Source organism: Monodelphis domestica, chromosome 2 (genome assembly GCF_027887165.1).
Source record: "Monodelphis domestica isolate mMonDom1 chromosome 2, mMonDom1.pri, whole genome shotgun sequence".
Classification (NCBI taxonomy): domain Eukaryota; kingdom Metazoa; phylum Chordata; class Mammalia; order Didelphimorphia; family Didelphidae; genus Monodelphis; species Monodelphis domestica.
This window is the reverse complement of record NC_077228.1, coordinates 123839916-123857050: the sequence shown is the minus strand read 5'-3', so window position 1 is coordinate 123857050 and position 17135 is coordinate 123839916. Positions and strand designations below refer to the sequence as shown.

At 34.4% G+C, this 17135-nt stretch overlaps 1 protein-coding gene across 1 annotated transcript in view; it reads left to right on the top strand.

Moving 5' to 3' along the window:
* LOC130457142 (usherin-like) overlaps positions 1-15951 on the top strand; it is a 195773-nt gene extending 179822 nt beyond the window's left edge. Inside the window, exons 8-9 of the mRNA XM_056815926.1 lie at positions 11244-11584; positions 15792-15951. Coding sequence (XP_056671904.1) covers positions 11244-11584; positions 15792-15918 — 468 coding nt within the window. The 3' untranslated portion in view covers positions 15919-15951. The remainder of the gene's footprint in view (positions 1-11243; positions 11585-15791) is intronic.
* Positions 15952-17135: the final 1184 nt, after the last annotated feature.

Below are 17135 nucleotides of genomic sequence, written 5' to 3'. Positions count from 1 at the left end.
AAAGAAATATCCATTTCCAATCTCTCTCTCTCTCTCTCTCTCTCTCTCTCTCTCTCTCTCTCTCTCTCTCTCTCTCTCTCTCTCTCTCTCTCTCTCTCTCTCTCTCCGCTTCTTACCTTCTTCCCTCTATCCCTTACACACACACACACGCACACACCAAAAGGAACACCTTTCCTCAATTCTGAACAAGTTGGTAAAACAGAGTAAGAAAAATTGTCATGTAGTCCAGTCACAGAGCAAAGTTTTCTAAACTGTGAGGACTATTGTTAAACCCTTGATATTTTCTACTGGAAAGCTTCTAATACAATGCCAACCTTTGGTAATTCTCGTTATGTTTTCTAGCCTTATTCAATTGTTTTTCAGCAACAATGTATAGCTCTTTATGATTTTATTGGGTAAAGATTGGGTAAAGTAATATGTCACTTCCTTCTCTAGCCTTTTTTCAGATAAGGAACTAAGGCAAATAAGGTTAAGTGACTTGCCTAGGATCATACAGGCTAGTAAATGTCTGAGGCTAGATTTAAACTCAGGAAGATAAATCATCCTTACTTCAGGCCCAACACTACACCTAACTTCCCTGTCCAATCTGAGTCAAAGCAAAAAAATTGACAATCCTCAGCCTTGCTCTCTCTAAAAGATATTTTTTTCAACTTTCCTCTAAGATAGCAGTTTATAGTCTATTCAATCTGGTTGATTCTCCTTTCTGTTTATATTTATATATACTATGTTAACATATTTAGATCTAAATTAGATCAACTTATATGAGTTTATCTTTTAATATTTCAACATAATATTTTTAAATCTTGGGAAAAGAATATACCTGTGTTCACTGACATAATACATTTCATGTTTCTCTGAAGTAAGCCATATTTTAAAAGAAATTTCAAGAAATGTAAAGTAATAAAATTCTACCTAGATTCACATAATCATACCATAAATTTTCTAAGACTATAGATTTATAATAAATAAATATATAAATTTATATATATGATATATATAAATATATAAAAATAAAAATAAATAAAATAAGTAAACTTAGAAGTCAAAATAAATGTTTTCATCTTATAGATAAGAAAACTAAGGTGTCAAAAATATATATGTATATGTATATATACATAAATACATATAGGATATACATGCATATATATACACATACATAAATAGAAAGAGAGAGAACCTGTTATAGGCACTATGGTAAGAGCTATGTATGATATAAAGTAGAATATGATAAATTTTTTTTTATTTTTGGGGAGATTTTATAACCTAATGATAGAAATTAGGCAGATAAATTAGTAACCATATGTCAAAACAAAAGAATGACGATATATAGCCAAAAAGAAAATGTAAAGGTACTTTGAGATTTTGAAAGAGAAAAGTTACAACCAATTCGGAGGATCAAGAAATATTTCAAGAATAAGGAGAGAGATTAAATGAGTCCATTAATTGAGACTTGAAGAATTAGTAGAGTTTAAGGTAAAGATTTAGAGAAAAGGTCTACCAGATTGAGGAAATATCATAAGTAAATCTCTTATCTGGTCTCCATCAAGTCAGTAGCTCTGGGTAATTAAAAAAAAAAACTGACATGTAATATCTGTATGGTAATCTCTGAGAAATCATTAAGATTAGTACAAGTTCCCGGAGTAGAAAAGTATAAATGATTCTGAGGTCCATGTTAAGGCTTATATTCTGTGATTATGTGATGGAGCAAAGGCAAGAAATAGGGTGCTTTTAAAGAACAGTAAGGGTCTCCATTATAATAAGTTATAAGGAAGATGTTTGAGATAAAATTGGAAAGGAAGATCAGGACTAGATATTTCATTGCTAAGAAATTATAAGTTATCTTGGCAAACATTGTGATGTCATAAAACATTTCTAAGCAAAAAAAAGACATGACAAACATGCTATTTTAGAATGATTAATGTGATTGTCGTTCTCGGTCACCGAGAAACTACCACTATAATGTGACAAAAATTAGTACAGGATTGATTTGAATTGGTGGGTAGAATTACTGGCTAGAAGTTTTGAAAAGCAAAGGGTTCTATAGAGATCCAGGAGAAAAAGGGAAGAAAATAGGACCAGAGTTAATCAATGTTAAACCAAGGATTTCTTAGAAATGAGAGAACTCAAAGTATACATTACAATTTTACTCACCAGGGGAGGCAAAAGTACTGTTACAAACCCTAAGAGCCAAGCTTTTGGAATAAAACCTCTCTGGAAAAAAATACTGCTTGGAAAGTTGGAAAGCAATATGGCAGAAATTAGGTACAGACCAATACTTCACACCATATACCAAAGTAAAGTCAAAATGGATACTTGCTTTGAAATAAAGGGTGATACCATTAACAAATTAGGGGAACACAAAATAATTTACCTACCAGATCTATGGATAAGGGAAGAATTAAAACAAGCTCTAGAGAACATTATGAGATATAAAACAGATAACTTTGACTACATTAAATTAAAAAGTTTCTGCACAAACAAAAGCAATGCAACCAAGATTAAAAGGCAAACAACATGGGGGGAAGGCAGCTAGATGGCTCAGTGAATTGAGATCTAAGACAAGAGATAGGGCCTTAATTCAAAGCTGACAGACACTTCATAGCTGTGTGATACTGGACAAGTCTCTTAACTCTATTGCCTATCCCTTATTGCTTTTCTACCTTGGAATAAGTACACAGTATTGATTCTAAGATGGGAGATTAAGGGCTTGTTTTAAAAACAATAAACAATGAACTGAGAAAATATCTTTATAGTAAAGCTCTCTGACAAAAGCTTCATTTCTCAAATGTATAACTGAGTCATATCTATAAGAAAACAAAACATTTTCCCAGTTGACAAATGGTCAAAGGATATGAGCAGGCACTACTCAGCTGAGGAAGTTAAAACTATTTTGTCATGAAAAAATGTTTCAAATCACTATTGATTAGGAAAACACATATAAAAACAATTCTGATCTACCACCTCACACCTATTAGACTAGCTAGCATGACAAAAAAGTAAAATGATAAATGCTGGAGGCAATGTGGAAAAATCAGGACACTAATACACTACTAGTAGAGCTACAAACTGATACAACCATTCAGGAGAGCAACCTGAAACCATGTCCAAAGAGTTTTAAAACTGTACATACTCTTTGACCCAGTAACACTACTAGTAGGTGAGTATCCCAAAGAGATTAGTTGGGGGGAAAGAACCTACTTGCACAAAAAGATTTATAGTCGTTTTTTGTGGTGGCCAAAGAACTAGAAACTGAAGGAATGTTCATCATTTGGAGAAGGGATGACCATATTGTGGTGTATGCTTATAATGGAATACTAATGTACTACAAAAAAATGTAAACAATAACAATAATAATGCATGATGATCAGCTGTGAATGACGATGTTATCAATAAGGCAAGGATCCAGGAAAACTCCAAAAGACTCATGCCAAAAAAAGAAAGAATATCACCATAGAAAGAACAGATGGAGCTGGGGGAGGAGTCAAGATGGTGGCCTAGAAGGAGCAGAAGTTCAGACCTCTGAATACCCTTCCTTACTGATCACAAACTGAATGCTCCAAGGGGACTGAAAATCAAACCTAACAACAAGACAGAGCCCAGGAACCCTCCTGCTGGACTCAATTCAAAAGATATTCTGCCCCCCCAAAAAAAGCCAGAATCTGAGAACACTTAGGTTTAAGGAGAAGGCAGAAGGAAGGTCCCAGGACTCCTCCCCCTGCCCACCTAGAGCGCTGAGCTCCCAGCAGCAGCGGGAACCTCTGGGTGGGCAAAGGTGCTGGTCTGGAGGGTGTACCTTGCAGGTAGGGCTGTGCCAGGCTCAGAGCTTTGAACACAGATGGTGGGGAAGGAGCTAGAGAGGGAGCACAGACCTGGCAGCCTGGTCAGAGCTGTGGAAATCCTCCATATTTGCTCCAGCCTTCCAGGAGGTTTTGGCCTCAGAGAACACCCAGACCAACTCAGCTGAACTTAACCCCCTTAAAAGTCTTCAGAACTCAGGAAAGCCCAGGCTCCACACCCATCCCTCATTGACTGCTGGAATTTGATCCAATCAAAAGCCTCCAGAAGACAAGGAAGCTCAAACCCCCAACAAGCGTCCCCCAGAGAGTGCACCAAGAGATCTTCTGTTAAAGCTCCAAGAAGGGAGACTGGCAGAAGCCCTCAAAACCAAAAAATGAGAGGAGCAATAGCACAGAAAAATACAGGGAGCTAAGAGGGGGGTGAATATGAGCAAACAACAGAAAAATAAGAAAGAAATTACAAAAGACAGCTTCTATACAGTGAATGTAACAGAGGGGGAGGGATCAACAAATGATAAATCAGAAATCCCAGCGAATTTGATACAGGCTGTGGAAGAACTCAAAATGCAATTCAAAACACAATGAAGAGAGGCTGAAGACAATTAGGAAAAGAACTTAAAAACTTAGATAAGTCATCTGGAAACAGAGGCACTTCAACTAAAATGAGAAAACGGTGTCTTGAAAGTCAAAATCAACCAGCTGGAAAATGAGGCAAAGGAGATGAAAGATGAGGCAAAGAAGATGAAAGTTGAGGCAAAGGAGATGAAAGATAAGGTAAAGCAGATGAAAGATGACCTCCAAAGAAAATCAGACCAGAAGGAGAAGGATGACCAAAAAGCCTGGAATGAAATCCAGTCTTTAAAAACCAGAATACAACAACTAGAATAAGTAACCTCACAAGGCAGAAGGACACTATAAAATAAAGCCAAAAGAATGAAAAAAATAAGGAAAATATGAAACATCTCATTCACAAAACAGAAGATTTAGAAAATCATTACAGGAGAGATAATTTAAGAATCATTGGTCTACCAGAAGACCATGACAAAAGAAAAAATCCTGGACACGATACAACAGGAAATTAATCAAGAAAACTGACCCGATATTCTAGAACAAGAGGGAAAAGTGGAGATTGAAAGAATCCACAGATCACCTCCTGTACTTATTCCCCAACTGACAACACCGAGGAATGTTATAGCTAAATTCAAGAACTATCAGACCAAAGAAAAGATATTACAAGCTTCCAAGATGAATTCATTCAGATACCATGGAACCAAAGGATCCATGCTGTGAGGATAACGCAGGATCTGGCTGCATCCACACTGGAGGACCGAAAGGCATGGAATATGATATTCTGGAAAGCAAGGGAAGTATGTCTACAACCAAGAATCACCTACCCAGAAAAACTGACTATATTCTTACAGGGGAAAGTATGGTCATTCAACAAAATAGAAGAATTCCAAGAATTTTCAAAGAAAAGACCAGACCTGAACAGAAAATTTGATGTCCAAGCACAGAACTCAAGAGAATCATCAAAAGATAACTAAAAAAGGGGAAAAAACAAAACAAAACAAAACAACAACATCAAAATTTTTAAGAGACTCAATAATTTAAAATGATATGTATTCCTATAAGAAAAGAGGTCATTGGTAACTCTTAAAAACTGTTTTTACCTGGGCAGCTAGAAGAATTACACTTAGAGGGAACAGTGACAAACTGTATAGGATGAAAGGACAAGACATAAATAGATATATAGATATATGCATGCACAAATGCATATACATGTATACACACACACACACACACACACACACACACACACACACATATATATATAATCCACAATTAGAACTAAAAAAGAGGTTAATAATAAAAGAAATGGGAAAAAAACAAATGGGGGTAAATTTATATTTACCAAATCAGCTCATGGTGGGAGGGGGGAGAACATCAATACATTGGAAGGGTAAAGAGGTTGGAGATAGGAAATACTCAACTCTTACATGCTTTGAAACTGACCCAAAGAGGGAAGAACAATCCAATCCATTGGGGCAGCGAATAGATTTGCACTGTACAGGGGAGTAGAAGGGTAATAAATGGACTGGTGGGGAGGAAAGCAGTACAAGGGAGGGAGAGGATGGGTGGGATAATTTTAAAAAGATTACAGGGAAAATAAGGGGGGAACAAAAAGAGAGGGGGTATAAAAGGAAGTAAAATAAGGGTGTTAATTAGGGGGACTGATAAAAAAAAACACTTGTGTAGAAGGAAATAGCAAAAGAAGAAAAGGCAGGACCAGGAGTAGAAATCAAAATGCTGGGAAATACACAGCTAGTAATCATAACTCTGAATGTGAATGGAATGAACTCACCCATAAAACACAAGCAAATAGCAGAGTGGATTAGAATCCAAAACCCTACCATATGCTATTTACAAGAAACACACATGAGAAAGGTAGATACGCATAGGGTGAAAGTAAGAGGATGGAGCCAAATTTATTTGGCATCAACTGATAAAAAGAAGGCAAGAGACACAATCATGATATCTGACAAAGCCAAAGTAAAAATAAATCTAGTTAAAAGAGATAGGGAAGGTAATTACATCCTGATAAGGCAGTATAGACAATGAGGAAATATCCATACTCAAAATATATGGACCAAATGGCATAGCATCCAGATTTCTAAAGGAGAAACTAGTGGAGCTCAAGGATAAAATAGATAGAAAAACTATGCTAGTGGGAGACCTGAATCTTCCTCTATCAGAACTAGATAAATCAAACCAAAAAAATAAATAAGAAAAAGGTAAGAGATGTGAATGAAATCTTAGAAAAAATTAGAGTTAGTAGATATATGGAGAAAAATAAATAGGGACAAAAATGAATACAACTTCTTTTCAGCAGCACATGGTACATTCACAAAGATTGACCATGTACTAGGGCATAAAAACATGGCATACAAATACAGAAAAGCAGAAATAATAAATACAACCTTTTCAGATCACAATGCAATAAAAATAATAATAAGTAAGGGTACATGGAGAGGAAAATCAAAAGTAAATTGGAAATTAAATATGATTATCCAAAATTGGTAATTTAGAGAACAAATAATAGAAACAATTAATAATTTCATTGAAGAAAATGACAATGATGAGACATCCTTTCAAAATCTATGGAATGCAGCCAAAGCAGTACTCAGGGGGAAATTTATATCCTTGATTTCATATATTAACAAATTAAGGAGGGCAGAGGTTGATGAATTGGACATGCAAATCAAAAATTGGAAAGCTAACAAATCAAAAATCCCAAAATGAAAAATAAATTAGAGATCCTAAAAATTAAGGGAGAAATTAATAAAATTGAAAGTGAAAGAACTATTGAACTAATAAATAAGACTAGAAGCTGGTATTTAAAAAAAATAAAATGGACAAAGTACTGGTTAATCTAATTTAAAAAAGGAAAGAAGAAAACCAAATTAACAGTATCATAGATGAAAATGGTGAACTCACCTCCAATGAAGAGGAAACTAAGGCAATCATTAAAAACTATTTTGCCCAATTATATGGCAACAAATATGCCAATCTAGGTGATATGGATGAATATTTATCAAAACATAAATTGCTTATATTAACAGAAGAAGAAATAGAATTCTTAAATAATCCCATATCAGAAAAATATATTGAACATATCATCAAAGAACTCCCTAAGAAAAAAATCTCCAGGGCCTGATGGATTCACAAGTGAATTTTATCAAACATTCAAAGAACAACTAATCCAAGTATTATACAAACTATTTGATATAATACACAAAGAGGGAGTACTACCAAATTCCTTTCATGACACAAATATCGTATTGATTCCAAAGCTAGGCAGGTCAAAAACAGAGAAAGAAAACCATAAACCAATCTCCTTAATGAACATAGATGCAAAAATCTTAAATAGAATACTAGCAAAAAGACTCCAGCAAGTGATCACGAGGGTTATTCATTATGATCAGGTGGGATTTATACCAGGAATGCAAAGATGGTTCAATATTAGGAAAACCATCCACATAATTGACCATATCAACAAGCAAACCAACAAAAACCACATGATTATCTCAATAAATGCAGAAAAAGCCATTGACAAAATACAACATTCATGCCTATTGAAAACACTAGAAAGTATAGGAATAGAAGGGTCTTTCCTAAAAATAATAAATAGTATCTATCTAAAACCATCAGCAAACATCATCTGGATTAGGGATAAACTAGATGCATTCCCAATAAGATCAGGAGTGAAACAAGGATGCCTATTATCACCTCTTTTATTTAATATTGTACTAGAAATACTAGCAGTAGCAATTAGAGAAGAAAAAGAAATTGAAGGTATTAAAACTGGCAATGAGGAAACCAAGCTATCACTCTCTGTGGATGATATGATGGTCTACTTAAAGAATCCTAGAGAATCAATTAAAAAGCTAGTGGAAATAATCGACAACTTTAGCAAAGTTGCAGGATACAAAATAAACCTACATAAGTCATCAGTATTTCTATATATCTCTAACACATCTGAGCACCAAGAATTAGAAAGAATTTCCATTTAAAATCACCTCAGACAATATACAATACTTAGAAATCTATCTGCCAAGACATACATAGGAACTATATGAACCCAACTACAAAACACTTTCTACACAATTAAAAGTAGATCTAAACAATTGGAAAAATATTAACTGCTCATGGGTAGGACGAGCTAGCATAATAAAAATGACCATCTTACCAAACCGTATTTACTTATTTAGTGCCATACCCATCGAACTACCAAAACTTTTTTTTAATAATTTAGAAAAATCCATAACAAAGTTCATTTGGAAGAACAAAAGATCAAGGTTATCCAGGGAAAACATGAAAAAAAAATGTGAAGGAAGGTGGCCCTGCAGTACCAGATTTCAAACTATACTATAAAGCAGTGATTATCAAACCAATATGTTACTGGCTAAGAGACAGAAGGGAGGATCAGTGGAATAGACTTGGGGAAAGTGACCTTAGCAAGAAAGTCTATGACAAGCCCAAAGATCCCAGCTTTTGCGACCAAGATTCACTATTTGATAAAAACTGCTGGGAAAATTAGAAGACATTATGGGAGAGATTAGGTTTGGATCAACATCTCTCACCCTATACCAAGATAAACTCAGAATGGGTGAATGACTTGAACATAAAGAAGGAAACTATAAATAAGTTAGGTGAACACAGAATAGTATACATGTCAGATCTTTGGGAAAGGAAAGATTTTAAAACCAAGCAAGAGTTAGAAAAAAATCACAAGATGTAAAATAAATAATTTTGACTACATCAAATTAAGAAGTTTTTGTACAAATAAAACCAATGCAACCAAAATTATAAGGGAACAAAATTATAAGGGAAGTAATAAATTGGGAAACAAACTTTATAACAGAAACCTCTGACAAAGGCCCAATTACTCAAATTTATAAAGAGCTAAATCAATTGTTCAAAAAAAATCAAACTATTCTCCGATTGATAAATGGACAAGGAACATGAATAGGCAATTTTCAGTTAAAGAAACCAAAACTATTAATAAGCACATGAAAATGTGTTCTAAATCTCTTATAATCATAGAGATGCAAATCAAAACAACTCTGAGGTATCACCTCACACCTAGCAGACTGGCTAACATGACAGCAATGGAAAGTAATGAATGCTGGAGAGGATGTGGCAAAGTTGGGACATTAATGCACTACTGGTGGAGTTGTGAATTCCAACCATTCTGGGGGATGATTTGGAACTATGCCCAAAGGGTGCTAAAAGACTGTCTGCCCTTTGATCCAGCCATATAGCCCTGCTGGGTTTGTACCCCAAAGAGATAATAAGGAAAAAGACTTGTACAAGAATATTCATAGTTGCTCTCTTTGTGATGGCAAAGAATTGGAAAATGAGCCCTTCAATTGTGGGATGGCTGAACAAATTGTGGTATATGTTGGTGATGGAATACTATTGTGCTCAAAGGAATAATAAAGTGGAGGAATTCCATGTGAACTGTCACAACCTTCAGGAAGTAATGCAGAGTGAAAGAAGAACCAGGAGAACATTGTACACAGAGACTGATACACTGTGGTACAATCGAATGTAATGGACTTCTCCATTAGTGGCAATGGTGATCCTGAACAACCCAAAGGGATCTACGAGAAAGAACACTATCCACATTCAGAGGAAAAACTGTGGGAGCAAAAACACCGAAGAAAAACATCTGCTTGACTATATGTGTAGAGGAGATATGATTGGGGATGTAGACTCTAAATTATCATCGTAGTGCAAATACCAGCAACATGGAAATGGGTTCTGATCATGGACACATGTAATATCCAGTGGAATTGCACATGGGATAAGGGAAGGGTTGGGGGAGGGGAGGGAGGGATAGAATATGATTCTTGTAACCAAGGAATAATGTTCTAAATTGACTAAATAAAATTTAAAAAAAGAAGCCCATTCCTAACACCTTTTCTATGAGATTACCTACAATTCTTTGATATATACCTCTTGTTTTCACATAGTTGTTTGCTTGGCATCTCCCTAGGCCCAAAGATTATTCTTACTTATAAGAACATTGCCTGTTTTTTTACGAAACCCTTCCCTTCCATCTTAGAATCAATACTGCATGTTGGTTTCATGACAGAAGAGTGGTAATCTCTAGAAAATAAGAGTTTACTGACTTGTCCAAAGAACTTTAGACATTGTCTCTTCTTTAAAGCAGTCTATACACATCCATCATCCTTTTGAACTGTTTTTGTTCTTACAGTACTTGCTTTTTTAAAGGAATTAATAATCAGTATTCATCTCAGAAAGGTTCAGTAACTGAATTGTTCAGCATCTTCAGAAAGCTGAAAATATTATCTGGTTTTATTGAATTCTATACTTCTCTGGTGTGGTGAGGGACTGAGACTCTTGTAAATAAATTCTATTAGTAATAAATAAATAAAAGTTATTGAATATCACAACAATAGTATTGCAATTTACAATCCACAGGAAAAAATGTGAGGTAAAGGATTCTGGGGCTTTAGATCATTGAGTTGTAAACGAGCAAACTATCAAATCCTGTGGCTGCCCTATTGATGCATGGGGATGTGTGAATTTCCTCCATGTGTTTACCAAGTGTTCTTTGACACATCCACAGTAGAGATGAATCACTAAGGTGCTGTGTATTTGACAGTCCTAGAACATGTTGAGATGGAAAGCCAGATCAAGGAAATAACATTTCATTTAGTTCATGGTGTACTGCTAATTGATTCAAAATAATTCATAACTGTTCAAGAGCAAATAAGACTCTTTAGTAAGTGGATATTTAGAAAGTGACTTCATTAGGGGAAAAAAAGCCTGACAAACCATGTCTCCAAGTTTTGTGAAATTGAATTGCCCTCTTTCTGTAAAGCTATGCTGATTAAATTTTTTTTCTTTTTTTTACAGGTCATTTGGAGCCCCCCTCTCATCCCAAATGGAAACATACTCAGCTATGAAGTCTGCATGCCAGATCCTAGAATTAGAGTCACCCCCAGTGGAAGTAATACCTCACTATTAAGTCAAATAATGAGCCACCTTATTCCATTCACAAACTATTCAGTCACCATAGTAGCTTGCTCAGGAGGTGGGGGTCATCTTGGAGGATGCACAGAGAGTTTGCCTACTCATATCATAACCCATCCCACAATACCCCAGGGTATTGGTACTTTGTCAGTGACTCCAGTGAGTGAGTCCTACATTGGGGTTTCTTGGCAGCCACCCAGTAGACCAAATGGACCTCATTTGAGGTAAGTGATACTTAGGATTTAGTATTAATTCATATATATATATATATATATGTGTGTGTGTGTGTGTGTGTGTGTGTGTATATATAATTTCTAAGGAAGAAATTTCTGAAATCCTGTAACCTTTAGATAATTCATATCTTGTGCTCAAGGTGATATGGCAATATAATAGGTACTTAAAATAGTTAATATATTGACAATCCTCTATGCAACAAGTACTTTTGTCACCCTACACATACTTAAGTCTCATTTCCTCCTCAAAAGTATTTTCATTATAGTTCACTAATCAAGTAAACATATTATATACTAGTTTAAATATCAAATTAACATGTTGAAATTTATAGCATAAAAATAACTTTTAGGATTACAAAATGGGAACAGAATAGCTAGATAATCATTTGCTTTATAGAAGATCTGGATGTGAGTCTAGACTTAATATGACTCATGATATAGTAGTAAGAAAATTAATGTAATATTAGATTGTACTGTAAGAGACATCAGATCCAAACAAGATATTCATAATGATTATGAAAATTGCATATCTCTGTTTTCACCTGCATACTATTTTAATCATATTATCATTTAATTAGAATAATTTCATTAAGAAATGATGCTAATGTTGGTCAGTTGCCATAATAAGGAGACTTAAGGACTAAAAAGCACCTTATTTATCAATTATTTGATATACTTGCCAATCAGACATGGTAGCTAAAGTCAATGATAGTTTTTACTGTAAACTCAAGGTTAAAATATCTGATAAAGGATGATAACAATTGTGATTAGTATATTTATAAAACAGAAAAAATGATGGTTGGGTAAAAGAAGTACAAAGAACATGTGTTTACTAACTCAAATAAGTAGAGCTTTCCTAAGAGAATTTAAGAGTAAAAATTGAAGGAAAAACAGAAAAAAGAAAAGAAAATTGGAAACAATCTGCAAAGATCCTTTTTCATCATGAAGAAAAAAGGGAGCTAGCACATTTACATTCTAAACACACAACAATTAGTGAGCTTATAGAAGTAGAAATGACACTAACAAGAAGAAAATATGAAAAGAAATAGATTAGACCAAGTGTACATGGGAAACTATTTCATAGGTAACAAAATCGTGAAGAAATTGAAGGATTGATTCATAGACTGTCTCTTCAGACAGCTTCAGTGAAAGCTATCAGAGGTGCGGAAAAATCTCATGCCTTATTACTACTGAAATAGGAGACTTAAAGTACATCAAAAAGTATCAAAATATACCTACTCTCCCACTTAGTCACATTTAGTCACAAAATAGATTATAAATATTTTAAGGAAATACTTGATGAAGGTATTGGTAAGGTCAAAAATACAAGAAGACTTTCACAAGTGATATCACACAATAAAATATATTTATCAAAACATAACAAAATATGTATGTAAGTATGCTCTTGTTATCTCTCTCTCTCTCTTTCTTATTTCCCTTGTGATATAAGCTAAAGTTTTTACACTATTTTGACTATCATCCTCTGAATATTCGCAAGATCATCAATGTCCTTCCTCAAATGTGGCATCCAGAACTGAACACAGTATTCAAGATTTTTTTTGTGACTAAGCCTGAGTACTTTTGAACTATAGCCCCCTAATTATAGGATGTTCAAAACACATATTCAAATAAGCCTAGATAAATATATATTGATATATCTATATGTGTATAATTATAAATATATGTACAAATTTATATACATACATATGTGTATGTGTATGAACACATATACACAAAGATTTGTGTATAATATGTCTACATATAGACATATATTCAGTTGAATAACATGTCACTTGAAAGATCCTCTTTCCACAAGGTATTTCCATTTCATATATCAAAATTTCTTGAAAGGTATGTTAAAAGAAATAACATTATTAACCAAGTGATATAAAACAAGAAGATGCATGCTCCACTGTCATTTGAGCCATCTAGTGCAGAGTCCATAGTGAGAAGAGATTTTATAGAGATGGTAAAGCCTTCTAAAAGGATTTGTGGATGACTTTGTGTTATGGCATCATGGGTAGAACTACTTGGAAGAGATCCATAACTTCTCAAAAAAGTACACTATAATCATCCAAAGAAGGAAATCAAGATGATGAAAATATATATCTTTCAGATTATGACATGGAGGCTAATGTTAGATTGGCAATCTATGGAGTGCATCCATCAGTACATTTTATATACATAAATGTACATATACATAAATACTTTCAGTTGATATAAAATTAAAAGGGAAGACTGTAGAATGTATTGCCTTTGAGAAATTGTAAATTATTTAAATAACCTTAAGTTTTCCCCTTACAAGAAGGCCTATATTTTAATACCAATATTTTATCAGTATTATGTGGGTGCTGGTCAAGGGACCTTCTCTGAATAATAGTCTCTAAAGACTTTAAATGAATATTGTCCCAAGTAAAACAGAAAGAATTCTTGTTAGGCGTAAGTAGCCTGTAACACTTTACAAATCTAGAACTTCAAAGAATCACATTAAAAGATGTCATCAGAGAAGTGGATAATTGAATAGGAAGATAGGCTGGTCATGTGGCAAGAATGAGAGATATCTGGTTGACAGCCTAAGTATTCCACTGGCATCCTTGCAATGTCAGGACAATGTGAAGATTTCAATCAAGTTAGGTGAATGTCGAATTGATTAGAAGACAAAACTCATGTTAGGATGGTAAGGAACTAATAGGATGCCACCTACAATATTGGAAGGACTCTCCACATGGATGAGGTCACATGTCCATTTAAATATGTAAATGTTTTGAATGTCCAGGAATTGTTTAGAGTTCAGATATAGTCAGCCTTGGTCAGAAAATAGCTGGAATACTGTGTTCTGTTCTGGGTTCCACAGTTGAGGAAGACTATCCAAAGGAGGGTAGTCAAAATGTTGAACAAACTTTAGTTTGTTTGCCACAGGAGGAACATTTTAAGGAATGTGGGATGTTTAACCTGAAATAGACTTACATAAGTAATAGGAGGTAGAAATCAAGATGATTGTCTTCAAGTTTTTGATTAGCTGTCATAGGGAAGAAAAATTAAAAGTGTGCTTAACCCCAAAAAGTTAAATCCAGGAGCTTTGGGTGGAAATTGCAATGAGGTAAATTGAGGCTTCACATTAGGAAAAACTTCCTGACAATTAGAGCTAGATAAAAGTGTAGATTATGCAAAAATCAATTTCCATTCATTGGAGACTTTCAATAAAAAGCTGGATGGTCTCTTGTTAGATTGTTGTTGAAGAAATTCTTTTTTTTTATTCATGTGAATTATATTAGATGGTTTCCAAGATCCTTTAAAACCCTGAGATTCTATGATTCTGTACACAGCATCCTTAATAAAAATAAATAGCTCAGAGTTAAAAATTAGATGCAAAAGTTAGTACTATGACTGCTCTTACATTTCAGAAAACATGAAAAATATGCTCAATATAAAAAACTAAAATAGAATTCATATTCTTAATTGATACGTTAAGAGCTAGTGTCTAGGTCATAGATCACAGGTTATGGATCATAAATAGAAAGGACCTCAGAGGGCATTTAGTACATTGGAAAGTGGGACCCAAGGAAATCAACTAACTTGCCCAAAATGACACAGGCAATAATCATTAGAAATAGAATTTATATCCAAGTCCTTTCACTCCAGATAGCCTCTGTTCTTTTCATTGTATAAGACTGGCTTCTCATGGTGAGTTTTTAAAAGCTAATCTTGGCTCAGAGTATACAGTTTGCTAGTAAATCCGTATAGTTTATCCCCAAAGTCTTACTGAAGTTTTATATTTTAATAGTTTTAAATTGTACCAGTACTTTGGGGATATCCCATATTTTCATTCAACAGTGGATTTTGGCAACAACAATTATGTTATTTCATGAACTCTTGAAGCATTGTGTCTATATAGACTGCAGTTAATTCTAGCATTTGACAAATATGATTATGCCAAAAGTTGTCCAAAATAATGATCTTCTTGTGGTGAAATCAAAGTTAATTTTTTCATTCACCTTTTCTAGCAGTTTTTAAATAACTGGCTAAAAAACCTAACACCTGCCCAAAAAATGCTTCTCTGTAAAACTTGGTAGCTCTAAGAACAAAATGATGTGTTTTCCTTAAATAGATACACACACATATGCACACAGAACAACCTGAATTTTGGTAATAACATTAGTTGAGATAATCCCAATGTTCTGCTTGTCTTTTGTGTTAGATATGAGCTTCTGAGACGTAAAATCCAGCAACCACTTGCATCAAATCCCCCTGAAGATTTAAATCTGTGGCGCACTATTTACTCAGGAACTCAGCGGTTTTACGAAGATAAGGGTCTTAGCAGGTGAGATTACACAAACTATAAAAACCAACGCTGGCATTTTGTTTAGGGTATATTCAATAGTTCAGAGTGTTCTTTGTGTCTCTGTTGTGTGATCAGATTATCAGTTATGTAATAAAAACATCTTCTGTTCTCATCCATGGCATTAATCATTGTATTGCAACAGACAGAAGGGTAATTGCTCGTCACTCTGAACTACGCATTTAAAAACATTAAAAATGCTTCGCAGCAAGACTTTGGGTGATGTCAGTACGTTCACTTAGAGCCAGATACTCTCTATAAAGATGCATTATTCAAGAGGGAACTTTGACAATTACAACACAGGGTAAGGAGGAGAAATACCTTAGTAGCAGCAATAACAATGATGGCAGCAGCAATAGAATGCTACCTTCTGTATAAAGCATTTTACAAGGCAGTTATCATGTTCCATTTTGTTTGATTGTCATGTTAATTGTCATAAAATAATTTCCATTTTACAAAGAATCAGAGAAGTTAGATAATATAAAATCATCTGTTTGACACTTAAAATCCTTCACATCTTGGCCCTTTCCCACCTTTCCAGTCTTCTTACAGTTTACATCCTTAACTCCTAACTCTGCTTTTTTCATTGGTTATGTACTCCATGCCTGAAATATTTTCCCTTCTTGCTTCTTCTCACCATCTTGCTTTCTTCAAATACAGCTCAAATACTATATTCTGAAAAAGACCTTTGCCCATCTACAGGTCCCTTGCATATACCATACCTTCCTCTTGCTTTTTGCCTTTCCCCTGAGATTACCTTCCATTTCTAATCTATGTATCTTTTAAATTCTTAACTACATGATGTCTCCTCATCCATAATATAAGCATCTTGAGAGAAATGACTCTATTTTCCCACTCTTTTCTTTGTATCTCTACTACTTCACATAATGCCTGACATTTATAATGTGCCTAAAATATGTTTGTTGACTAATGATTAATCCTCACAGTAATTTTCATACAATGATATTAAACTTATGGGTTGGACTTAATAGATTTAATTGGTGGTAGCCAGGGATTTATTTTCTGAATCCCAAAATGAATTACTCAAGTAAATGGAATTTATGGTAGTTTATTTTACAATAGAGAGAAGGTATTTAAGGAAGAGAGGGAAGGAGAGAGAGAGAGACAGACAGACAGACAGACAGAGACAGAGACAGAGACAGAGACAGAGAGACAGAGACAGAGACAGAGAGACAGAGAGAG